Here is a 27,066-nt window from a genome sequence, read left to right on the forward strand (position 1 = left end):
TCCCAGCCAATGGGACCTGTGGGGGTGGCACTTGGGGTGGGGGCAATGTGCAGAGCTCCCTGGCCACCCCTATCCATAGGAGCCGGAGTGGGGGACATGCCTCTGCTTCTGGGAGCCGTGCAGAGCTACAGCACACATGGAGCAGGACAACCCCCGGATCCGCTCCCCAGCAGGAACTCGAGGGCCAGATTAAGACATCTGAAGGGCTGGATGTGGCCCCCCAGCTGTAGTTTGCCCATCCCTGGCATAGATAGAACTGAACGATAGTGATATGCCTTCTCCCATACTGTAGATAACATACTATAGGGACACATTATTTCCCATGATGAATGGTATGCTGATGTACTGTATTGCATGCTGTAAAATACCGCATGATAGCAATATGCTATCCCCTATGCCGTATGGCGTTCTAGGAGATCGTGTATGCTTTACAGGAGCATGCCATTGCATTAAGCTGTCCATTAGTTATACACTGTATCCTCACATCCCTCTCTTCTCCACGCTCCCTCTCCGGACAGCCCAGCCTCCTCCCCACCACCCTTAGCTCTTTCATTGACGAATTTGCGAGTCCCTCCTCAGGTGAAAGGCGCCTGCTGAGCTGGGCCTGGGCGGTGATGTCACATCCTCCCGTGGGCCAATGGCAGTGTCTGTTTATGTTGGGCCTAGTTTCATATTCATAAGCGAAGGCCTGTGGAGGCACTGGCTTTGCTGCGGGAGGTTGCCGCCGCCGCCGGAGGATTCGGCAGCAGCTGTGATCCAGGCTGCTGTTCTCTCCGCGGGAGGGGGGCAGGAGTCGGCGCTTGGCGGCAGCTCTGACTCCGTGTCTGCTCATTCAGTGCCCAGCGGAGTGAACTGGCAGAGAGCAGAGCGGAAGCGCCCATCACCTCCCTCCCTCCTTCCCGTTTGCCGCGGACGAGAATGAGAGAATGAGCCAGAGAGACACCCTGGTGCATCTGTTTGCTGGAGGGTAGGTGCAGCCGCTAATGATTACTTCGGCCTCACCTCGTGCCCCATTGGCGTGTGCATGTGCAGAGCCTTTGTAATGTGATCAGCCGGGGAGAGGTTTGGGGGAAATGGGGCCTGTCAAGGAATAGAAGGAGGTAGGGGGACAAGCAATTCCCTAGCGTTTCTCAAGGAGATCCCCCTTTGTGCGAGATGTTTCCCCGTTCCGAAGTGTCGGCGAGGCCCGGACATGCAAAGCAGCACCTCTCCCCGCGACTCCTCATTGCTGCAGCCACCAGGGAAATGGCTTCCAGATCTGCAGCCTGGTGCAGCCGCTGGGGTGGGGTTGCTGGCGGGGCAAATCCTCCTTTGCTCTTTGGAGAAGGTAGGTGGTTGGGTCTCTACAGCCCTCGCTGTGGAGGGCCGAGGTGATTGTAGGGAGTGGGTAGTGGCGGCAGGGACGCTTGCCTGGAGGGTGGATGGGAGGAGGCCACGCACTGCAGTGTCTGCAGGATCCCTGTAGGGACTAGGGAATGATCTGCTGGGGGGTGTCTCGACTAATTCTCTCCTGGGGGGAGGGGGTGCGGGCAAAGGATCGAGATGCTTGGGCTGAGAGTGACGTGGTTGGCCTTTGGGGTGAGTGAGATGGCTGGCTGCCGTGCGCGACGCGGAGGGAGGGTTGGGATGAGGACCGTGAACATGCAGAAGGCAGCTTGGGGGGAGGGAATGGGGTTTCAGGGCACTGTAGGTGGAAACTGGCGAGCGGGGATGTCAGAGGGTGTCTTGGGGCGGCGGCGGGGTTTCAGGGGGAGGTATCTGCGCTGCATGGATGCAGGGGCTGTTTGCAGTGCGGAACGCTGCTGGCATGGTGCGAGGTAGCCCGGCACTTTCGGGCAATGTCTTGCAGAGGTAGCTAGACGAGCAAGCGGGTGGCTGGGCCGAGGCTGGTATTGCTTGCGCAGGTACCAGGGTTAAAGACTTTCTCTCACCTCGCTCTTTCCTGTAAGGCGGCTCAGCTTTTATTCTGCAAGCGAGCGGGTTCCTCTTTCCTTCCCCCAGCCCTTCCCTGCAAACCCCAGCCCCTGCCCGGAGTCCCCAGGCCCTAGCCGGCGGCCGTGAAGGTGGCCTGAGCCCGCTGCATTTTCCTCTCCCCTCTCCACCACGGTGTGGCTGCCTCAGCTCCGGATCCTGCTCACTCCTAGCCCGCCCCGCCCCTCCCAGTCTCTGCCGCTCTCTCCGGGCCCTGGGGGACCAGACGCCGAGCCGGGACAGCATCAGTGCCCACCCCCGCAGAGCCAGGCTCGGTCCCTCCATTAGTTCCGCTCCCGTTCGTTCCGGGGAGGGGCTGTCACAAAACGGAGACCACCTGGGTCTCTGAGACCTTCAAACGGAGACCACAGCGTCTCCTGCCCCTCCACGAAGGGAAACCCCCTTTTCTTATCACTCCCAGGGGAGGAAACTCTTCTGCCCTTCCCTGAAAGAGGACCCACCTTTCCCTGCTGGCTGCTCGCCTCTTGCTGCATCCGCAGGGAGCATTAGGGGTGGTGGGGAGGCTGCAAAGGGAGGATAATTCCGCCCCCCCCCCCCACACACACACCTCCCCCGCCTCTGCTAGATAACAGTCTCCCACGGATGCTAAGAAATCTCCCCCGGGGACACCCGACGGCAACCCCTTTTCCACCTCCCCCTGGCCGGGATCCACCCTTTCCTTTCCCTCCCCTCTTCTGAATGTGGAGGAGGCTGAGTTAACTCGTCTGTCTGCACCGCTTCTCTCCAGCCGCCTCTCCCCTCCCAGTGCTGCGGCGCTGGTCATGTGAACGGGGCCGTTGGAGCTGGGCGGCGATGTCACGTCCTGCCGCCCGGGCCAGCGGCGGTGTCTGTTCATGTTGGGCCCAGCTGCGTGTTCAGAAGTCCAGGCCCCTGGTTTGCTGTGGCTGCAGCCGCGGGAGGACGCAGCAACCCCGGCTGCCGTCATCTGTGGCCGGGGGCAGCGGGGGTGGGTTCGCTCTGGACAGCTCTGCGCTCAGCAGCAGTGAGGGACCTGGCAGCCCATCACCTCCTGTCTGCAGGGGCCAAGCATGAGAGAGGATGAGCCAGAGACGCAGCCTGGTGCATCTCTTTGCTGGAGGGTAGGTGAAGCCACTAGTTTCTCTCTCTAGCCCCCACTCCTTATACTGCCACATGGTATGGGGGCCTGGCAGGTGAGAGAGGCTCTGATGGTGTGGGTGAATCTCTCTGTTTTTATGTTGCCTCTTAGTGGAAATTGGAGGTGTGCCTTGGGGGCATAGATGGCAGTGGGGTATTTTATAGTTTAATGGTATGTTTCCCAGGAGAGGAATGTGTCATGCACACACCCCCCTCCACCCTAAAGGCAGAAGAGATTGGAGAAGTGCTGCAGGCAGAAGCATGTATCTAGCTGGTAGCAGGGCCCATTGGCTGGGATGGTTTTTGAGCAGTTTACTGCACCATTGTATATTCTTGCATAGCGAATGAACTCATTGTCACTCTTGTTCTGCTGGAGGAGTTGGGTGCCAGGGGTCTGTCTTAATCTTCTCAGGATCTGTAATGTGAGGAAACTCTTTAGATGGCCTGTCCATTGTAGGGTTGCTTGCAGGGCCTTCAGACAGTTCTGAGGGTGGGAAGAGGGACCTAGCATCTGGGTGGAGCGGGAGGAGAGGAGAAGGTTCATCTAGCCAGATCTTATAGGAAAGAAGGGCGACTTAACTGAGCTGTGTATGCATGTGTGTACGTATAGGGGGGTGTGTGTGTGTATGTACAGATGCGAAGGTCAGGGAGGAAATGGGAACGGATTCAGGGTTAGTCATTTGGGCTTGGTGTTCTGGTGCAGCTGGGAGAGTTCTGTGAGGAATTATGAGGGTGGTCTATCTAGTTGCCCTAGTTCTTGATGGATGGGAGTATGGCCTGGTGGGAGGGCAGGTCTCTCTGATAGATTGTAGATTCAGGCTGAATCAAACTATAGGATTTGGGTGTGAGTAGACACTCTAGGATCTTAATAAGAAAAGGAGTACTTGTGGCACCTTAGAGACTAACCAATTTATTTGAGCATAAGCTCAAATAAAATGCTCAAATAAATTGGTTAGTCTCTAAGGTGCCACAAGTACTCCTTTTCTTTTTGCGAATACAGACTAACACGGCTGTTACTCTGAAACCTAGGATCTTAATGAGCAGAATGTGTCTGATCCCCAGCACTTTCCTTGTAACAGTGCCTGGGCAGGTACAATTACTTCCAGTTTCTGCCTTCCAGACGTACAAGTGGAAGGAGAGGAGAAGTAATGCAGCAGCAGGGCCCAGGACAGCACCTCCTGGGTTTCAGCTCCTTGTAAAGCTTCAGAAAAGCCGGAGAGAGAGAGAGTCCCTGCTGCCTCTAACATTCTGAACCCTCATCTCAGCATCGTGACTTGACAGCTCTACAAAAGGAAGGCCAAGGGAGTGAGAGAAGTTTGCTTGAGAGTAAACACAAGGTTAAGGTCTGTAAACTGAATCAAGGCCAGATGCAGATTATTAATCTCTGCAGCTAATGAATTTCCATGCCTTTGAGAAGAAGTCTGGTCTATTAACTTTGTGGTCTGGCTACCAGGCCCTTCAAATGAGTCAAAAGTTATGTTGTGCAGAAGGTGCTGAGACACCTTATATTAACTTTTCATTGGGTGCTAGCCACAGATTTGCTTCTAATCCTGGCTCAGCATAGCCAAAAGTATGTATTCATTCATTTAGCAGTGTGAAATTTATTTAGGGTAACTGAACAACCCCTCTGTCACTTTAGTTTATAGCCTGAAGAGTGATCTTTTCTTGAATGATTCCTTTTATTTTAGATTTTGCTGAAGAATATAGAAGAGCACTTTAAAATATTGCTTTCTATCAGGACTGTTACCATATCTAATGCTCTACTCAAATCGTGTGTGGTGGGAACAATATGGGAAGGTAGGAAAACAGGATTTTATTCATCTTACTGGGGTTAATGTAATGCTTATGAAATGTTCCAGATATGGGACCAAAACAGAAAACTCCCAACATCACTTGCTTTAGGGGTGAGGGGGACTAGCTTTAGGAGTGAGGGGGCAGTTCAGTCTTCATTTCCATTTAATTCTTGGCCTCTGTATTGAGACTACCCCTAAAGAAGTCAGTTGTAGTGACTTAATGATGCATATGCATCTTCTTAGAACTGAATTGTGATCACTAGCTCATTTCATAACTGGCACCAAACAAATATCTGATTGTAACAGCTCTTGGCCGCTACCAGCTTGGTCTGGATTTTAAATTAAAGAACTAGAGTTGAAAGGATCCACATTCTATTTCTGATTGCCTTCCTCTCTCCACCTCCCAGCCCCATGTACATGCCCCATATTCACATAGCTCCCTTTATAGCAGGCTTGATTGATTTTGTAGCATACTGAACTTTGAAAATTTATGCAACAACTACAACCTGTTTAGTGTTTTTAAAAATTAAAGCCATTTTACTTTGGCAGTTTCATTTTATGAAAAATAAGCATGTAAAGATGACTGTAAATATTATCAGTGTTTTATGACATCCAACCTAAAATAGAAATAATATTCAGCTATCTAAAAATAATAAACAATTAGGGTACCTCTTCTTACATGGGCTTACGTCCATTGAAATACCCTGTGTATATTGAAGCAACACAAACCTTTTCCTAATAAACATTCAAGTTTTACTACATATTTCTGCTGGAGTAATTTGACCGCCAGTACATTTCTGCTCCCTCAATAGCTTTATGAAAGTGTCACTACCATTATGTGAAATCTTTATTACTAGTGTCACAGCAAAATTTGCCTTTTAGACTACTATAGATTTCAAAGATGGGAATCTTTCAAAAATATATCAAAATATGGTAGAAGTCACTTTTGGAGCTATAAAGTCAATAGTGCAGGGAAACATCAAATAAGTATTGGCTTATTTTGATGTGTAGAAGAAAGATGAGTAGGAGATTCAAAGGTGTTATTAAAACAAGAACTTCGTATTTTGTTCACTTTGTAACAGAGAACTTTGTAAATTTTTCTGCTATTGGAACATCTAGTCTTAAAAAGGAAAAGCAATTTTAATAACTTGCAAGGAAATATTGTATTAAATAGCAAATGAATGAATCCTTGCTTTACTATCTGTATACTGAAATACCAGTATTCAGACTTTTTTTATTGCAAAATAACAATTACACAGTAGAACCATAATTGATAGAATCCAAGGCCAGAAGGGACCATTGGGATCATTTTGTCTGATCCAAAATAGAACTTCCCCAAAATAATTCCTACAGCAGAGCTTTTACAAAAACTTCCAATCTTGATTTAAAAATTGCCAGTGATGGAGAATCCACCATGTTCCTTTGTAAGTTGTTCCAAAGATTTTGTTACTCTGTGTTAAAAATATATGCCTTATTTCCAGTCTGAATCTGTCTAGATTCAACGTCCAGCCATTGGATCATGTTATACCTTTTTCTGTTAGACTGAAAAGTCTATTATGAATATTTGTTTACCATGTAGGTACTTAAAGACTATAATCAACTCCTTAACCTTCTCTTTGCTAAGATAAATAGATTGAGCTCCTTGAGTCTGTCATTATAAAGCATGTGTTCTAATCCTTTAATCTTTCTCATGGCTCTTCTCTGAATCGTCTCCAATTTATCAACATCTTTCTTGAATTGTGGGCACCAGAATTTGATACGGAATTCGAGCAGTGGTCATACCAGGGCCAAATATAGAAGTAAAATAACCTCTCTACTCCTACTGAAGATTCCCCTGTTTATGCATCTAAGGATTACATTAGCTGTTTTGGCCACAGTGTTGCACTGGGAACTCGTGTTCAGCAGATTATCCATCATGACCCACAAATCTTTTTCAGAGTCCCTGTTTCCCAGGATAGAGTTCCCCATGATGTCAGTATGGCCTACAGCCTTTGTTTCTAGATGTATACATTGACATTTAGCCCTACTAAAACATACATTTTTTGCTTTTGCCTGGTTTAACACGCTTAATCAGAAGCTTTTTAATATTGTACATCAGAAGCACCAAAAGTTGATAAAAAGGATTTGTACTTTTAGATATACTGTCAAGCCTGGGTAGGTGTTACAGTATGCTTGTGCAATCACTGATACTGCTCACTTACAACACAGCCAAAGTACTATGTTAATACTATATTATTATATTAGTACTATATTCTAGACATGCATCAGGATCCACAGCCACAAACCCATGTGCCTATGCAGAGTCCTGCTAACTTCGAGCACCTTGCACTGGGGATTAGAAATCTGCACTACTGGATCTTGATGTAGGATCAGTACCTTATGTTAGATTTCCAGTCACCTGAAGACTTGCTTAGTTGCACTTCTTAGAACTCTTTTTTTTTTTTTTTTTTTTAAGAACTATAAAATTAACCAGGTTTTAGCAATGGCCCTTTGTCTTCTGGTTGAGTCCATGAATTTGTATTCCCAGGTAATCTGGTGATGGGTACTAGATCAGGCATATTAACCCAGGCCAGGAAGGGGAAGTACAGAATATTTAACATTTTAAGATTGGAGAATCATGTTAATGGACTTCTGTATTGAGTAGCATCTAGATTAAGATTTTAGTCCAATCCAACCATGTACATTAAATACATATGTTGATTGATTATAGGACCTTCTGTGAAAAGGTTCGTAGCAGGAATCATTTTAAAAAATCTGTACAGAAAAGAACGATGTACCTTAGTAATTGATTTTGGAATTCATGGGGGGCGGGGGCATCTTAGTACCTGACTTTGGAATTTATGGTGGGGGGGAAAGGGGTGCTAGAAATTGGAGAGTTACAAATGAAAATTAGTTTAGTAACCAGCATCCATGTTGGAGTGACTTGCTTTCTGTCCCAGAAATGCCCAGGGCCTTGGGGTTGCACAGAGTGAGTTCATCCTTAAAACCGTAGGAACTCAGGCTGTGTGTTCTCAGGGACCAGTCAAGGATAAGGCATTACAGTACTGCATAGGAGGTGGGAAACTTCTTTGAATGAGTGGTGTGGCTGAGCTGTGAAGTTCCTTAACTTTCTCTTGGTTTTTTTTGGTTCCCTGCAGCAAGTTGACCTTTCTCCTGAATAGGTAAACGTGCTGCAATGGTAGTCTCCAGGGCATTCTGCAATCTATACACCTAACCAGAAATCTTTGGAATCCTAAAAATAACTGAAGCTGTTTGTTTGCCTGTAGTTTTTAGTGAATCTCTGTAAAATACTGAAACAGAGTTAAGTCTTTTTAATTCATACGATGAAGGTATACTGTACAGATTAACAGTGTTAGTGTCTAAAAGGAAGGATTCATGCACTGATAGTTCCCTGTGTTCAGTTTAAGATGTTAACTCATTGCTAATTTGGGGGGTGGGGGGAGTTGTTTTTTGTTTTGTACCGGGCCTGTATGATTAGACTATTGGGAGGTCATTCATAACAATAAGGCAAAAAGTACTGCCAGCTTTGTTTCAGTTGTCCTAACCACTGGACCAAACCCACTTTCCCAAACTTAAGACTCTTGGCGCAAATTAGTATACTTTGATATATTTCAGATTTAGTCCTGATCCTCTTCCTTTCCTAGGCTACCCCAATGCCCTCCTCCCTGCAACTTCCCCTTCCTCTTTTGCCCAAATAATCCTCTCAGAAAAACCCAATGTATGTTTAAAATTGAGACACTGTAATTTGCTCCATGAATTGGGTGTTACTACTTTGAACTTCTGTGCATTAAAAATAGCTGATGATATTTTGAGAATTGTGGCATATCTAGAATGTTCTGTTAGAAAGCTGATGTTATTTAAAGGGTCACTGTCAACATAACGATGAAGTTATAAACAAATTTATTTACTTCTGTTAGTAACAGAAACTCCAATTTATGTGTTACTATTTATGCTTTGTTTTTGTTTTATTTTCATGTTTTTGCAGTTCTCTCAACTTGGATAATGAAAATCAGTTCAGTGTCACTGCCAGATTCTTTGTGTTTGTTTGAAAGCTATCAGAATTTAAAAAAAAAATTTGATTAGGATTTTATTTTTAAGTGGTGGAAATATTCCCTTTTGTTTTAGGCTTTTATAAGAAGGTGTTGGCTTTTTGTCATGTGCTTTTAAAAAAAAAATTAAGTTTTGAGCTTTTAAAATAAACCAGTAAGACCTGAACAGCTGAATAATGAGCCTTTCTGCTGGCTAATATTGTTAGATCCCTTGCTATATTTTATGGATCAAGTGCATTCCCTGGATGCTTTGTTGTGCTTAACTAGGGTTGCCAGGGTGTTCATTTTTCGACTAGAACGCCTGGTCGAAAAGGGACCCTGGCGGCTCCAGTCAGCACTGCTGACTGGGCCGTTAAAAGTCTGGTCAGCAGGGCTAAGGCAGGCTCCCTCCCTGCCATGGCTCCATGCAGGTCCCAGAAGCAGAGGCTTGTCCCTTCTCCAGCTCCGACATGTAGGTGCAGCCAGGGGGCTCAGCATGCTGCCCCAGCCCCAAGTGCTGGCTCCGCAGCCCCCACCAGCCGGGAATCGCAGCCAATGGGAGCTGTTGGGATGTGGCAGCGCCTAGAGCCACCTGGCCACGCCTCTGCATAGGAGCCAGAGAGGGGACATGCTGCTGCTGCTGCTGTTTCTGAGAGCTGCTTGAGATAAGCGCCGCCCAGAGCCTGTACCCCTGACCCCCTCCCAATCCCCTGCCCCAGCCCTGATTCCCCTCCCACACTCCGAACCCATTGGTCCCAGCCTGGAGCACCCTCCTATACCCCAAATCCCTCAGCCCCACCCCAGAGTCTGCACCACCTCACTCCCCCCTGCACCTCAGCCTGGAGCCCCCTCCTGCACCACAAATCCTTCATCCCTGGCCCCACCCCAGAGCCCGCACACCCAGCTAGAGCCATCACCCACTCCTGAACCCCGGCCCCTGAGCCAGCCCAGTGAAAATGAGTGAGTGAGGGAGGGTGGGGAGAGCGAGTGACAGAGGGAGGGTGGGATGGAGGGAGCCGGGGGGACAACGGGACCCTCATAAAAGGGGCAGGGCCACAGGGGCAGGGAAAGCGTGTTTGGTTTTGTGCAAGTAGAAAGTTGGCAACCCTATTCTGAACTAGTAGCTCCCATCGACTTCAGAAATCTTTTTTTTTTTGTCTGAAAATTGTTTACCTATTGCTGTCACACCCAAGTCCCTACTCCTGAGAACACTTCCATGCACCTGCTAGCTTTAAACAGGTGACTAATCCCATTCACATTAACGCGACTCCTCATGTATTTACAGTAACTCCTCACTTAAAGTTGTCCCAGTTAACGTTGTTTCATTGTTCTGTTGCTGATCAATTAGGGAACATGCTCCTTTCAAGTTGTGCAATGCTCCCTTATGTCATTTGGCAGCCTTCTGCTTTATCCACTGCTTGCAGGAAGAGCAGCCCATTGCAGCTAGCTGGTGGGGGCTCGGAACCAAGCAGCCCCCCCATCAGCTCCCTGCTCCCCTAAGTTCCCTGTGCAGCAGCAGCCTCCCAACAGGCTATCAGTTGCCGGCAGTTCAGCTGTCCCTCCCCCCACTGCCATGTGCTGCTCCTGCCCTCTGCCTTGCAGCTGCTCTCCTCCTGCTCGCTGTATGGGGGGGAGGGGGGGCAAGAGGGGGGGCTAATGTCAGGGTGTCCCCCTGCTCCTGCACCCCGCTTGCCCCATCTCCATAGTGCAGGGGGGACACATGACAGGGCTCAGGAAGGAGGGAGCTTCCTGCCATCTCAGCTTGCTGATTAACTTAACAAGGCAGTGTACTTAAAGGAGCAGTGCGCATCTCTCTCTCTCTCACACACAGGGTGTGTGTCTTTGTCTCTGTCTGCCATGCTGTCTCCCCTCCCTCCATTCGTTCTGCCTTGTAGAGTGTGAAGCTACATTAACGAGTTAACCCTTGCAGGCTTAGCCAATTGCAAAGCAGTAAGGCATCCCCTGGGAAATATCCCACCCTCTGACTTCACCACCTCAACCAAGCTTCACACTCATTATGGACTGTCCTGCCTGGCCCCTGAGCTCCGGCCGGGGAGGCTAGCCCCTGGCCCCTCCCCCGCTGTTCCTTCTCCCCGCAGCCTCCGGGTGCCACCAGTGCTCTGGCCCGCCGCTCCTGCTGGGCAGCGCAGCACTGTGGCTGGTTCTGGCCAGGTGTTGGGGCTGCAAGCTCCCGCTGCTCTGAGCGGCATGATTGGGGGGGGAGGGTGGGGGGTGTTTGGATAAGGGGCAGGGAGTTCCGGGGGGGCAGTCAGGGGGTGGGGAACAGGGGGTTGGATAGGTGTGGGAGTCCCAGGGGGTCTGTCAGGGGTCAGGGGTGTGGATAGGGGTCAGGGCAGTCAGGGGAAGGCAACGGGGGGGGGGGGTTGGATGGCGGTGGGGTCTCGGGGGGGGGGGTCTCAGGAGGGGGCGGTCAGGAGACAAGGAGCTGGGGGGGGGTTGGATGGGTGAGGGGTTCTGAGGGGGGCAGTCAGGGAGCGGGAAGTGGGAGGGGGCGGGGGCCAGGCCATTTGGGGAGGCACAGCCTTCCCTACCTGGCCCTCCATAAGAGTTTCACAATGCCGATGTGGCCCTTGGGCCAAAAAGTTTGCCCACCCCTGCCTTTATTGAGACTGTCACTGTGTTAACTGTGCTGGTGTTTGTGGTGCTAATGATATTTAAAAACACGAACAAAGCCAGACTCATTTTTGTTACTGAAGTAAGTGGATAGCCCTTTGAATGCACACAGGAATCAGATCTGTTGTCATGGATGTGCCATTTTTACATACTCCTTTTTTTATAGTAGAGCCATGGTTTAGAAAAGACGGATACATCTCCTGTGTTGAAACTTAGCAGAAACAGGCTGGAAAAGTGGCCTACAAGTTTCAGTGTGTGGACAGAGGAGCTTCTCTTGGTCTCAGGAGTCTGCCTGTACCCCATAATTCGCAGGTTTATGGCCATAATTTGTATATTAGGAGGAATAGTGATAGTCTTTCTTCATTTTTTACTTATTTATTTTAAATATCTTCCTACCAGTTTTTGTCTTGTGCGTCAGTGGATTTACAGCAAAGTGCCAATTGTGCAGTCTTTAAATCATCAGGGCTCTCTGTGGGCACAGGAGTCCACTTGTGCAGATCAAATTGTGGCTCAGAACCCAAGATATAACACAAAATTACGAATCAGAGGAAAAATTATAGGCTATAAGAGGAACATGCCACAAAATATTTGCTAAAGCTGATAAGGCTTTTGATAAATATACGTTTAAAAATACAGTACCTGCCAGATGTAGGCCTTAATCTTGTGAATTGCTGTGTGTGAGCCCTGGGTTCAGCCTGTGCAAAGCAGCTTTTCGATATTGGGGTGTATGCGTTAAACTCTCCAATTAGAAACCATTGGTTTTGATTTGCATTGTGACATGACCTAGTACCTGACCCCTTCAAAAAGTTACTCACAAGCAGCTTTACTCACCTGAGTTACAGTCACTGGGGCTACTGACGGGAGTAAAATTACAAGCATGAGTATTTGCAGGATCAGGCCTTGAAATAATTAACAAAATACTGACTGTTCTATGACAGAGAAGTAAGTGTATCTCTTCTTTTTCATATTGGCTCTCTAAATCATGATTTACAATGATTTGTGTTAAGCCACAAACTAAAAAAAGCCTCCATCCCCATCCCCTCAAAAAGAAGTTAAGTCTATGGGGAGGGTTATGGGAGGAGAATGATGAAGTTCTTTGGTGATAGCAGTTTGGGTATAGCAGTAAGACTCAGACCTTAGTGGTTCTGGAGCTAAATTAGCGATCAACAATACCCAAAAAAGCCACAGTGGTGTGAATTCATTGTTTCTTTTAGTATTTTTATATATAAAAATCAGGATACTTTTACTATGTTGTTAACCAATTGTAATTGATTAAATACTAGTGATATTATTCTCTCAGTGAAATGGCTGAGCAGGTATTACTATTAGGGACAAAATGAGATCAAACTAGCTAGAGACATATAGGGTAACGGGAAAACATTCTACAAATACATTAGAAGCACGAGGAAGACCAAGGATAGGATGAGCCTGTTGGTGGGGGGGGGGGCAGGGGGGTGTTTGGAGGAAACAATAACAGAAAATGTGGAAATGGCAGAGGTGCTTCATGACTTCTGTTTCAGTTTTCACCGAGAAGGTTGGTGGTGATTGGATGTCTAACACAGTGAATATCAGTGAAAATGAGGTAGGATCAGAAGAGGCTAAAATAGGGAAAGAAGTTAAAAATTACTTAGACATATGAGATGTCTTCAAATCACCAGGGCCTGATGAAATACATCCTAGAATACTCAGGGAACTGACTAAGGAGATATCTGAGCCATTAGCAATTATCTTTGAAAAGTCATGGAAGACAGGAGAGATTCTAGAGGATTGGAAGATGGCACTATATATTTGCCCATCTATAAAAAGGGAAATAAGTACAACCCAGGAAGTTACAGACTGGTCAGCTTAACTTCTGTACCCGGAAAGATAATGGAGCAAATAATTAAGCAATCAATTTGCAAACGTCTAGAAGATAAGGTGATAAGTAACAGTCAGTATGGATTTATCAAGAATAAATCGGGTCAAACCAACCTGATGGCTTTCTTTAACAGGGTAGCAAGTCTTGTGAATGGGGGGAAGTGGTAGACATGGTATATCTTAACTTTAGTGAAGCTTTTGGTACTGTCTTGCACGACCTTCTCATAAACTAGGGAAATGCAACCTAGATCGAGACACTCTAAGGTGGGTGCAAAACTGGTTAGAAAATGGTTCCCAGAAAGTAGTTATCAGTGGTTTCACAGTCATGCTGGGAGGACACAATGAGTGGGGTCCTGCAGGGATGAGTTGTGGGTCCAGTTCAATATCTTCATCAGTGATTTAGATAATGGCATAGAGAGTACACTTATAAAGTTTGTGGATGATACCACGCTGGGAGTGGTTGCAAGTGCTTTGGAGGATAGGATTAAAATTCAAAATGATCTGGACAAACTGGAGAAATGATCTGCAGTAAATAGGATGAAATTCAATAAATACAAAGTACTTCATTTAAGAAGGAACAATCAGTTGCACAAGTACAAAATGGGGGTCATAGTGGACCACAAGCTAAATATGAGTCAACAGTGTTACACTGTTGCAAAAGAAGCAAACATCCTTCTGGGATGTATTAGCAGGAGTGTTGTAAGCAAGACCAGAGAAGTAATTCTTCTGCTGTACTCTGCACTGATTAGGCCTCAACTGGAGTATTGTGTCCAGTTCTGGGTGCCACGTTTCAGGAAGGATGTGGACAAATTGAAGAGAGTCCAGAGAAGAGCAACAAAAGTGATTAAAGGTCTAGAAAACATGACCTATGAGGGAAGATGGAAAAAAATTGGGTTTGTTTAGTCTGGAAAAGAGAAGACTGGGGATGGGGGAGGCATGATAACAGTTTTCAAGTACATAAAAGGTTGTTACAAGGAAGAGGGAGAAAGATTGTTTTTTCTTAAACTCTAAGAATAGGACAAAAAGCAATGGGCTTAAATTGCAGCAAGGGAGGTTTAGGTTGGACATGAGGAAAATCTTCCTGTCAGGGTGGTTAAGCACTGGAATAAATTGCCTACATGGAGGTTGTGGAATCTCCATCATTGGAGGTTTCTAAGAGCAGGTTAGACAAACACCTGTCAGGAATGTCTAGATAATCATAGAATATGGGGGTTGGAAGGGCCCTCAGGAGGTCATCTAGTCCAACCCCCTGCTCAAAGCAGGACCAATCCCCAATTTTTGCCCCAGATCCCTAAATGGCCCCCTCAAGCATTGAACTCACAACCCTGGGTTTAGCAGGCCAATGCTCAAACTACTGAGCTATCCCTCCCCCCCATACTCAGTTCTGCCTTGAGTGCAGGGGACTGGAGTAAACAACCTCTCAAGGTTCCTTCCAGTCCTATGATTCTGTCAACTACAGTTGGTTAATAACGTAATAAAAGTATCCTGATCTGTTAATATCTTAGCTTATTAATTAAATCACATAGTGTTTTAATATCATGTGCTGCAAAGAGCTACAGAAGACACCTTAAAGGGCTGCTTGTGAGCCTCAGTCTGAGTAACACGGGTATAGAATCTCTCTTTAGTAAACTATAGTAGTTTGGCCATCTATTAATAGTATGCCCGAATTATGAACACAAAGAAGTGGGTGTTTCTTTCTATGTATTTTTGGTGTCCGTCTTAGTAAATAAATTATGTGTGCAATAAATATTGAAGACTAATATTGGGAATTTACTCCTATACAGTGGTAACACCTGTTTCCTATTAAAATGCACTTTGGTCTTATTTATGCCACTGTCAGAGTAACTGACCTATTTGTAAATAACCTGTACAGACATACAAGGAACTTTATGTTTAGCAGCATGTCTGATATTTCAGTTCTTTACCCACAGATTCTGTCTGTTGAATCATAGTGAAGGGGCATGCACAGGTTTATTTTTGTCAGTACTAACAATTCACATTAAAATTCAATTTTAATTTTGTATCTTTTTTACAATGCATTTATTTTCAGGATCAAGGCTTCACTTAATGTTTCAGTGCCAGTTCGGTAAGCCTTGTGACTACAGTTAATAACTGCATTGTATTCAGTTCCTCAACGTTTGGAAGTTTTCCTTCCATCCAGACAAGTAAACAGCTGATGCATTATTACAAAATCGCTATTGAACCTTCCCCTCCCTACACCATTCTCTAATCTGGCAGGTCAAGTGCAAAAATCTAGAGAAGTTGATTGTCTGTGTGGTGGTGGTGTGTTTTTGTTTTGTTTAAAAATGCTAAAATAAATATTTTTACAATATTTTTTTACTTTTACTTTTCCCTGGAAATGAAAATGGTTTAATCTCTTCCCATCACCAAAGCTAAATGAAATACAAAAAGTAAACAAGCTAAATGATAGGGGGTGGGAGGGAAGATATAAGGGCCATTAACTACGCAAGGGCCATTGTCTTAATGTAACTTTTTACCTTACAGTATCCTTTTGGACAACCAGCTGTACATAGGAGTACAAATCCTGTGCCAAGGAAAAACCAGTGGTGTTCATAAAATCACTGCTTTGATGACAGAGCAAAAAGTAGAGAAAGAGTATCGAAAGCATAAAGGGCTACTTTAGTGGTTGGCTTTCCACTGTCAATTGTACCTACCTGTTAGTTCATATTCTTTCTGCTTATAGTTACATTTTTAATAAGGCTGTAGTATGTGTCATTAAACAGTGTCTGTTACAGTCTCCAGGAATTTAGTGACCAGTCGTTGACTGCTGGCATATTACTTCTGGGGGGACTCTGTGTCAAAAAATTAAATAATTCTGCATATTCTATTTGTCAAAATAATGCAGTATAATAATACCAGTTTCAATTGTTTTGGTAATTTTATTTAAACTACAATACAGAAAAAAGTCACAATAACTATTCAGGTTTCAGAGTAACAGCCGTGTTAGTCTGTATTCGCAAAAAGAAAAGGAGTACTTGTGGCACCTTAGAGAGTAACCAATTTATTTGAGCATGAGCTTTCGTGAGCTACAGCTCACTTCAAGTGTGCTGTAGCTCACGAAAGCTCATGCTCAAATAAATTGGTTAGTCTCTAAGGTGCCACAAGTACTCCTTTTCTTTTTGTGAATAACTATTCAGTATTTCCTAAACACATGAAAGTTAAGTTACAAACACTTGGTAACTAATACCTTGTATTCCAATTATAATCCTGGATTTTCATTTAAATTACATTATGGAACACCAAACAGCGCAAAAAAAATAAATAGAATGTCATTTTAAATTGCTCAGACTTTCACACATGAAAGACCTACAGTTTTGCTAATAATTGACCTTGACCTGGCTGGGTTCTTTGGGAAGTGCTTGGTTTTGATTGTCCTGACATTTGGACTGCTTGGTAAATGTTTTATTTCCCCTCAGAGTCTCTTCCCCCCCCCCCCCTTTCTTCTTCTTGCAATATGTAAGTAAAATAAATCCTGAGCTGTAATCTAACTCCATTGTGCCACTTTGGCACAGGAGAAAAGTGAGAAAGCGCATAGATCTTCCTTGCTGATTCCCTTACTGTCATTTATAAGGATTTACATCACTCTGGCAATGTAGGGGCCTTAAAACTCTTACAGGTTTTATGCTCCTGCGGGAATTGACTGAGAATGGGAACAGTTAACTGACAATAGGAACATTTAACAATGTTACTAAGCAGGCAGGCTGCTACATTTCTGCCTGGGGGAAAGAGCTTTCCTGGTGCATAATAAAAAACAAAACAAAACGCCCCTACCCCTCCACGTCCCAGGTGAGCTGCAATAGCAAGGGAGAGGGAGTTTCTCTCTTGCTTGTTGGCAGGTGCGCATGCCCAGCCCCACCCCCTGACGATGATCAGCCCATGCCTGGGCTGCTGGGGAAGAGGTGCGTGTCCCCTTGCAGATTTCTTTAGCACTTTTCTTTGCGGGGGGCACAGAAATATGCAGGCCATATGAATTCTGCACTCCTGTAGGGGCACAGAATTCTGTCAGGAGTAACGTATGCATAAAAGTGAGCTTCTTATCTCCATGTACCTGTCTTCTTAGCTACTGTAAGCAGGTGGTTAAATGAAATATTATAATCCTAACAGATGAGCTGTACTGGTACTTTTTTTCTTAATATAGTGAAACATGGTTCACACTGGTTCAGGTCTTGCTGAAGAGAAATGGAAATGCTGCAAGAATCAAGCCCAAAGAGAGTTCATTGTGAACTCTACAAAATTATCCCATGCAGAGTAAGTGGAGAAGGGGGAAATAAGGACACCAAATGTCAAGCTCTAATGAAAGAAATGGGTCTGATTTTTTTTTTTTTTAAATGTCTTTTTACTTGAAAGCAAGGGCTGAAACTCCATCTCCAAGGGCCTTGTTGGATGTCAGTGTCACAGCCTGCAGAGCTCCTATGGTATCAAATAGCATGCTACTAACAAGGGTCACTTTCAGGTGGCTTCAAATCAGCTCCAACACCAGCCAAAGAATGAGGAGGTGATTTTAGCCTTAACTTTCTGTGTTACATTTAAAAACTGTTAAAGGGATTTGTACCTTAAGATGAGAGATGGTGGTGGGAATGAATCTTTTCTGTCAGTGTGTAGTGAGACCTCTTTAACATGCTACCCCAAGGCCATTAGCTTATTTTATCAGTGCAGCTGACACATCTCCATACTAAGAGTGTTAATGTTTGCACAAAGAAAATTGTACACAGTTGCTGTTTATTTGTAGCTGTCATAAGACCTACAGCTCTCCCCTTGTTATGTACTTCCACGTACACAACCATCCGAACACATGTTGGAGCTGTGCAGGAGAACTCTTAATGTGATAACGAAATAGAAGCTTTCACTTTAAAGATCTTCCTAATCAACAGGACTAAAGAGAGAGAGAGAGGATAGTCTTGTGACTAAAGCACAGTCTGTGAGTCAGGAAATCACGGCTGTGTTTCTAGCTGTGTCATGTACTTCTGGTATGATCTTGGCTAGTCATCTAATAGCTCCATGCCTCAGTTTTCCTGTCTATAAAAGTTAATATTTGCATCTCTTCTAATGGTGCTGAGACTTAAAGGTTGTGTAGTTCTTTGACTGATAAAGAATAGCATGCCCTGTATCAGCAATAATTCATATGCAGAGTGTATATAAATCTACACTGCAGACTATGGCATAGGTTATATGAGTTTATTATGTCAAGCATTCACCATATATGCTATCATTTTAGAAATGAGGCACTCTACAATTCTTTATCCTACATCCATGTAACTGTGAGAGGAGAAAATATTTATATCTGTCTCATTAATAAGTAAAATCCAAAAAGCCTCTTTTAAAATAATTCACTGTAATAGTTCTTGTCTGTTTCCCTTTCCTATACCCACTTCTAAATTTCTAAAAACATTCACTTACTCTGCATTTAAATGATCTGCCTGCACAACTCTACTTAATCTAAAAAGGGGCACTTTTACTGTATATTGATAAAAGGAAAAAAAGCATCTCAAACCACAATACCTAAATATTGAAATAGCTATATTTGTTTTTTACCCTTATTTTGAAAATAACTTAATAGATTAGTGGTTCTCAACCTTTCCAGACTACTGTACCCCTTTCAGGAGGCTGATTTGTCTAGTGTACCCTCAAGTTTTGCCTCACTTAAAAACTCGGGCTTTGGCTTCATCCCCGTGCAGCAGGGCTTGGGCTTGGCCCTGGTGACCTCATTAAAATGAGCTTGCCCACAATTTGGGAACCACTGATCTATTATATAGAACAGTATTAAAAAATCATTGTGAGAAATTTTAGTTTGTACTGAGTTTGCTAGTGCTTTTTATGTAGCTTGTTCTAAAACCAGGCAAATAGCTAGATGAGTTGATGTACCCCCTGGAAGACCTCTGTGAACCCCTGGGGATACATGCACCCCAGGTTGAGAACCAACGGCATAGATGATTTAAATAGGGGTGAAGAGATTTCCTAGACGGGTCCTTTGAATGCCAAGTTTCATTCCATTTAATTTCTTTTCCCCTTCAGCAAATAATTTTTAAAAAATGGAATCAACATTGTCTAAACTTGTGTGAAGAAATATATGTACTAGTTCCTAATTTAAATTACTGAAACCTTCACAGATTAATGACTTAAACTTGGTAAAAGTTCAAGGTAACAATAAAGAATGCTTTGTAGTTTTGCATTTTCTAAAGCCTGCAACTTTAACTTTTTGGGAAAAATCTTTTTAAAAAAACCTTACTTCAGATGTGTACTGCAAGATATTTTTGAAAACCTTGTTAAAAATAACTGCACAGATTTTAAAAGGTAAGACTGGATGTTTTACAGCTAGCCTTTGGGGGTGAGGATGGGCATGGGGATGGGCACAGATTTTCAAATTTTCCACTTTTCCAGATTTGTGATTGATTAAGCAGTGGAAGGACAAATCATGTCTCCAGTCTTATAAAACTGTGAAAGTTTTACATAGTTAACAAAAAGATTGGGCAAAAATAGTATTAAGTAGGTGGCATCCAATCATTAAAATCACTATAGCAGCCTTACAAAGTCCTAGGGATAGAGAGTAATGTTTAATACTGTTTGGAGGAAAGGCTACCAAACTTTCAGATGTCATCACATAACATCCCTGTGTGAACTACCTACATGTAAACAACTTCTGTAGTTCACACAGGGATGTTATGTGATGACAAATGGGACAGGGGTCCTCCATATGATTGTGGATGAGAGGGGAAGGGATTCAGAAGACAGTCTCCCAATGTGATCCACAAAAGGAAAGTCTGACAATGCCTGGTGCACAGCCCTGGTGCATGCTCTAAATGTGTGAAATAACCACCAGTAAAACCAGGCTGGAATGAAGTTTGTGTGGGAGAGATCAAGATGGCTTCTGATTAGTGTGAGATATATTAATATTTGGTATCTTAAGAACCAACCAGTGTGAAATCAAATGCTGTATTACCAGCTTAGTTTTCTACTGGTTAATAGCATTCATAGGTAGCTTTTGTGGTTGATAAGGTAATGGTTCTGTGTTTGAACCTGGGCTACTATTTAGCAAAGCAAATCCCAGACCTTGGACCTGCAAAACATTTGTTCCCTGAAAGTATAGCCCTGTTCTTTACTCATTTGGATCTTAATATTCTGCCCCTCTTCTCCTGCATCCAAGAAAATGATATGTTTCTTTTCCTTACAAATTGGAAGTACTCAGCAAGCAAAACATTTATGGGATAGAAAGCATAAGTACTCCTTCTTTTGTCCTGGCAATGTGAATCTGAAGCCAGTGTTAGAAATAAATTTATTACTATGACTGTAATGAACGTTGTATCTTTAGTGTTCTAATGCTTCGCCCTAGCTGATGTTATGTACATACCATGAATGGAAAAACAATGCAGGCATTTATTGTATAAGTCTGGTTTAACATGGTAATAGCAGCAGTTTCATATATTCTTGATTGTATATCGCTTTGTGTAAAGATAACACATTTGTTAACATGTTGTAGCATTTAAAATATATTCAGGCTATGGATGGAAAATGTTCCAAATGGCATGAAGTAGAGAGTCAGTGCAAAATAAATTGCACCTCCTTTGTAAAGAACTTTGAAATCTAATGATGAAAAGAGTATATAAGAGCTAGGATAGAACAGGTCTGTTATATATGTATATATTTGTATGGCTGTAAATAAGAAGTTTTAGTTTTAAAATTACTTTCACTACCAAGTTAAGATATGTGCAGTTAATTTAATAAGCTAATATTCTATCGTACTTCCCTAGGCCAGTGGTTTTCAGCCTGTGGTCCGTGGACCCCTGGGGGGTCCACAGACTATGTCTAAGATTTCCAAAAGGGTCCACACCTCCATTCATAATTTTAGGGGCCCGCAAATGAAAAAAGGTTAAAAACCATTGCCCTAGGCTATTTTAGCTTTTCTATGTGTGAAAGTGCTTATGGCCCCATCACTATATTATTTGAACTCCAGTTTTGGAATCTATTTAGTATTTAATACATAGACACTCTTTGTTAGTATGTTGAGACGCCTAATCCCTTAGTGACTGTATAGTGACTCAGGGTGCTGAGAATAGAAATGGTCAAGAAACATGTGCTTCTATTTAAAACTTGGAAGTTAATCTAATTCACTTTAGACTAATCTTGGAATTGGAGAAGAGACTGAATGGATCTGGGGATTGGTAATGAGATATTTCTGGGTCACTCATTTCAATGTAGTATGGGTGAAGATGACCAAACTTTTATTATTGCCTATATAACTGTTTGTGAATTTAGTCTAGTGGGATGCAATACAGAAACCATAATCATAATTGGCATGAATTTTGTGGCCTTCTGTGCAGCAAGAAAGGATTGAGGATTCATACAGAAGCTAAACTACATTTGGGTGGGAAGTATATCAGTACTGTAGCATAGTGGCAGGGTGAAGAAACTCTCACTGTTACCTGTTCTTTGGATAGAGTGGATTTCATTCTCCTGGGTTCTGTCTCTGGGACCTTTCATGAGCATTACATTAATTTTTTTAGAATCACTATCTATTACCGGAAAGTTTTAACTCCTAAGGTGAAATCCTGGCCCTGTTGAACTCAATGGGTTTTTACCCCTAATCATTAAGTGAAACACTATATGGTAATATTAACAGGTAGGTGAAAAGAGCTGTTAAATCAACAGAAGTTTTAAACAGTTATCAGTTTTGAGACTTTCCTAGTCTTTCAACAGAAAATATTTGATGGTTAGAATCTTATTCCAAACAATGCCCCCAGTTCTGCCTTCAGCTAAGCAAGCACCACTTCTATTGAATTCAGTTGGAGTACCCCTAGTGTAGCTGCAAGTAGAATTGGTATCATTATATTTAATTTAACAGTAAGGTTCTGACTTAAATCTGCAAAAATTAGAATGATCAGAGTGAAGTCTAGAACTCTGGATTTATCAATTGGGGGATTGTTTGTATAAACTCATCTGGGGAAGTGGAATAATATTTAAGCCTTTTTTGAGGTTGTGAGGCATGTACTTTTTCAGCAGTGGTAGCAGTAAAGAACCATTGGTGTTCTTCATGCCCTAATCATGATTCATGTACTTTCTATTTTTACTTATTTTCCCTGAGAGGTTTTTTTGTGCGAAGTGTGCATTGAGCAGATGGGTATGTAGATATTAGTTAAAGCAATTATTAGCACCGCACAATAATATGAGTCCTTTACAAAACTGTCAGAATGCCATTTACTTGGCTGTGTTGTGCTGCGGGAGGGAGGAGGAGGAGTGATGCAGCGCTTCTCAAAGATGATTGGCGGGACTGTACAGTGAAACTTGAAAGGATCATGGTTCTTTCCATTTCTAACCAGATAAGAAGACTTTCATTTTCCCAGATTCAGGTCCATTGTGGTCTGTTCTCTGAACAGTAAATCTACTTCCTTGTGTTGAAGAAGTAAGCCAGTAAATTGTCAGAAGACTATTGCTTTCCCTGCTACCATTGCCAAAATTTAAAGCGGGGTTTTGAAATAATCTGGAATAACATAGCTCTTAACATTTTGCCTTACTGGTTTCTTTACCTCCCCTGCTATTACCTGTGTATAGTGCTAATGTACTGTGTACATATCCTCATATAAACACCCCAGTTTTGCATATTGGGAATGTTAACAGCTTTGGTTTGATCAGGAATGCACCAAAAATTAAGAAGAGAAGGTTAAGTTTCAACCATAAGAAGCTAAACATTTTAGACACTCACCTTCCAGATCAGAGAGGACCTGTATGCACTATAGGTAGTGCACTTTTGCACCAATCAGAGTTACTTGTTTTGGCCATTAAAATTTTCACTCTTAGTTGTGGGATTAACAAAGAGAAATTGATTAATCAGTGTCACTAGTTCAAGGGCATGTAGTAATAACTACACTACTATCATGAATTCAGATTATTGTTAGCTTCTCTATCACCATGATCCTGAGCCATCTTCCGTTTAGCTAAAGTAATGACCTTTCTAGTTCCTTCATGGCTTAGAATTGCAATAATCTTATTTCTTTTTGCAGATGTGGGGGTACTGTTGGTGCAATTCTGACATGTCCACTAGAAGTTGTGAAAACACGGCTGCAGTCCTCCTCTGTTACACTCTACATCTCTGAAGTTCATCTCAGCACTGTGAATGGTGCTAGTGTCAATCGAGTAACTAGAGTATCTCCTGGACCTCTCCATTGTTTGAAGTGAGTACTATCTGCATGTTCCTGTTCTTCTGATCCTTTTTAATGGGGTATTATTTGTTTTTTCTTTAGAGATAATGTCAGACAGCCCCTAACTTTTTGCCTTCTAAAACATAGTTGGTTTGTGCACTGAGGTTTTTGAATGTAAGTTCTTTACAATGTAGTCCTGCTACAGTCTCCACTCCATAAATGACAGGTTTCAGAGGAACAGCCGTGTTAGTCTGTATTCGCAAAAAGAAAAGGAGGACTTGTGGCACCTTAGAGACTAACCAATTTATTTGAGCATGAGCTTTCGTGAGCTACAGCTCACTTCATCAGATGCATACCGTGGAAACTGCAGCAGACTTTATATATACACAGAGAATATGAAACAATACCTCCTCCCACCCCACTGTCCTGCTGGTAATAGCTTATCTAAAGTGATCAACAGGTGGGCCATTTCCAGCACAAATCCAGGTTTTCTCACCCTCCACCCCCCCACACAAATTCACTCTCCTGCTGGTGCTAGCCCATCCAAAGTGACAACTCTTTACATAATCAAGTCGGGCTATTTCCTGCATAAATTCAGGTTTTTATCTAAATGTAACATTTGATCACACTGTGAGAGAATAAGATCGGACTGGAACTTCAGCCCCAGAAGAACTGATCCTTATACTAAGGAATGCCAAACAGTATCAAATGATACAGAATGCTCCTAAATATGCATTTTATTTTCATGGCATTTATGTTTGCACAAGAATGTTTTCAATGACCTTGCTAGCCAGTCAGCACCCTTGTTTCCCTGTAATTTTTCAGATGACTTTGATAGCCAAAGAGATTCTGACCCAGGGAGGAGTTCAGGGCCCTAATACAGTAACTCCTTGCTTAACATTGTAGTTATGTTCCTGAAAAATGCAACTTTAAGCAAAACGATGTTAAGCGAATCCAATTTCCCCTTAAGAATTCATGTAAATGGGGGGGGGGGGGGGCGGTGGCGGTTAGGTTCCAGGGAAATTTCTTACACACACACAGAGTATAAGTTTTAAACAAACAATTTAATACTGTACAGAGCAATGATGATTGTGAAGCTTGGTTGAGGCGGTGAAGTCAGAGGGTGGAAGAGGGTGGGATGTTTCCCAGGGAACTAGCATTCGGCTGAGTCCTCAAGGGTTAACACGTTGTTAATGTAGGCCTCACACTCTACAAGGCAGCTCGAATGGAGGGTGGGGAGACAGCATGGCAGACAGAGACACACACCCTGTGTGTGGGGGTGGGAGGAGAGAGAGATGCTCTTTGCCCCTTTAAGTATGCTGACCCGACTCTAAGTACATTGCTTTTAAAAAGATCAGGAAGTTGAGACAGCAGCTGCGGTCTCTCCATCCTGAGCCCTGTCCTGTCTCCACCATGCCCTATATGGAGAAGGGGTAAGGGGGGGGGGGGACACCCTGACATTAACCCCCGCTTCCCCCCTCCCCTGCACAGCAAGTAGGAGACTCCCAGGAGCAGCTCCAAGGCAGAGGGCAGGAGCAGCACATGGCAGTGGGGGAAGGGACAGCTGAACTGCTGGCAATTGGTAGCCTGCTGGGTGGCTGCTGCAAGGGAATTTAGGGGAGCGGGGAGCTGATGGAGGGGCTGCCAGTCCACCCTGGTTCCAAGCCCCCACCAGCTAGCTGCAATGGGCTGCTCTTCCTGCAAGCAGTGGACAAAGCAGGCGACTGCCAAACGACGGTATAAGGGAGCATTGCACAACTTTAAACGAGCATGTTCCCTAATTGATCAGCAACAAAACAACGTTAACCAGGACGACTGTAAGTGAGGAGTTACTGTACAACGTGACTTGGAAACATGGTTATCCCTTGTCTTTCCTCCTCCTCTTATCTCTGATAACCAAAAACTTCATGGTGGTTAGAGAGCAGCTGAAGAATCTCTACCCTGCTTCTGCCAAGATCTGGAAAGCTGCTATTCAGTTTCCCAACACTTTCTGTTATAGGTGTATTATTGAAGTTGCCTGACACTTCCCTTTCCGAAATCCTGTTTTCACTTGCTTAAAACGTTTCAAAATTTTAACTACCCGTGCTTGAAATTTTCCACGCTTGGGAGTCTCTCAGGCTGGGAAAAATACGTTGTTTTGCACATGTTAAAAGAAAAAAAAAAGAAAAAAAAAATTCAGGCAAACTTTTCTAGCGACCTCACATTGTGGAGCAAGAATTTCAAGTTTGTTAGGGAATGGGGTGGCTTTTGTGTCAGAGTTGTGCCTTAAATTTAATACTTTAAATTTCGGAATAGCAGTAATTTTTTATCCCTGCCTACAAATCAGTTAATCAAAAGCTGGACATAGCCACCTGAAAGGGTTCATACCCGGAAGGTTCCACCCAAGTTCTGAATGAACAAGTAGGGTGAAACAACAAAGGATCCAAACCCTGAATCTAACCTCTAGGGCAGCAGACTGGGCTCTAGCATCAAGTGGTGGTGCTGCTGCTATTGGATGAATTATAGCAATGTTCCAGTTTGATAGACCGGGCCTCTGATACTGTCCAGCTGTTAATTATTTTATACATGAATGATGTTCCTTCCCTGGTTGTTGGTCTACACATTACAGGTGAAACTCTAGCTTCATTGAAGACCATGGGAGTCTTGCCACTGACTTCAGTGTGGCCAGAATTTCACCCTTCATGTCTTAGGCTAGTAACAGGTAGGCTGCATCTAAATCTTACTCCTGGGGACATTCTGTGCCAAAAAATTAAAAATTCTGCTCACAGTATTTTAAAATTCTGCTAAATTCTGCAAATTTTAGTTTGTCAGAATAATACTACAAAATCACACCAGTTTCAGTTTATTTTGGTAATTTATTTCAAAATATCTGTCAGCAAGTATGTCTTTAACAATAAAGGCACACTCTACTTCTGGGGGAATTTGTGAGAGTTAAACCCACAATGGCAACCCAGTTCCTGTTTCTCAGGTCCTTTTCTCCCAGCCCCCTGCCCAGAGCCCAGCCATGCTTCCCCCCTTACCCCCCCCCCCCCCCCACACACACCCCCAGAGCCCAGTGGCGGCTAGCAGCACTGCAGTCCATTTCTGTGGGGGAAAGGAAATTCTGTGCACACAATGTTAATTTCTGCAAACTTCTGCATTGCACAGTGGTGCAGAATTCCTCCAGGAGTAAAATCCAGAGCTTTCAGTTTCTTAGGTTGTTCAAGTGGCAGTCTCAATTTAAGGATAATTCCATGGAAAAGTTGTAATTGATGCTAATGTTCATAAGTTGCAAAGAAAGAACAATTCTGGAACTGGGGGGTGGATGAGAAGCAATGAACTGCTGTCCTCGGTAAAGCCTTGCAACCTGACCTGAACCCAGTGGTATCTGACTGTTGTGGTTGGGTTGGGTCAGGTCATCTCTGATCATTGGGTTACCAATAACTGTAGTGGGTAGTTAAAAATTTCAGAAAGAAATGTGAGTTGTTAAGTAGACAGTATTCCTTAAAGGTCATCCCTGATGTAGTTCTCTAAAAT

General features: G+C 43.7%; 1 protein-coding gene across 4 annotated transcripts in view; it reads left to right on the forward strand.

The window, feature by feature from the left end:
• The first annotated feature begins 671 nt into the window (after window positions 1-671).
• Window positions 672-27,066, forward strand: part of SLC25A36 (solute carrier family 25 member 36) — a 65,850-nt gene continuing 39,455 nt past the window's right edge. The window contains exons 1-4 of one of the 4 annotated variants that reach the window (XM_048863395.2): window positions 672-967; window positions 4,208-4,430; window positions 4,776-4,884; window positions 23,413-23,583. In XM_048863395.2, the coding sequence (XP_048719352.1) occupies window positions 4,877-4,884; window positions 23,413-23,583 (179 nt within the window). In that variant the 5' untranslated portion in view covers window positions 672-967; window positions 4,208-4,430; window positions 4,776-4,876. Of the gene's footprint in view, window positions 968-2,884; window positions 3,072-4,207; window positions 4,431-4,775; window positions 4,885-23,412; window positions 23,584-27,066 lie in introns of those variants that run through there. The other 3 variants (XM_048863394.2, XM_048863392.2, XM_048863393.2) reach the window with 3 other exon arrangements.

The sequence above is a fragment of the Caretta caretta genome, chromosome 9 (genome assembly GCF_965140235.1).
Source record: "Caretta caretta isolate rCarCar2 chromosome 9, rCarCar1.hap1, whole genome shotgun sequence".
Classification (NCBI taxonomy): Eukaryota; Metazoa; Chordata; order Testudines; family Cheloniidae; genus Caretta; species Caretta caretta.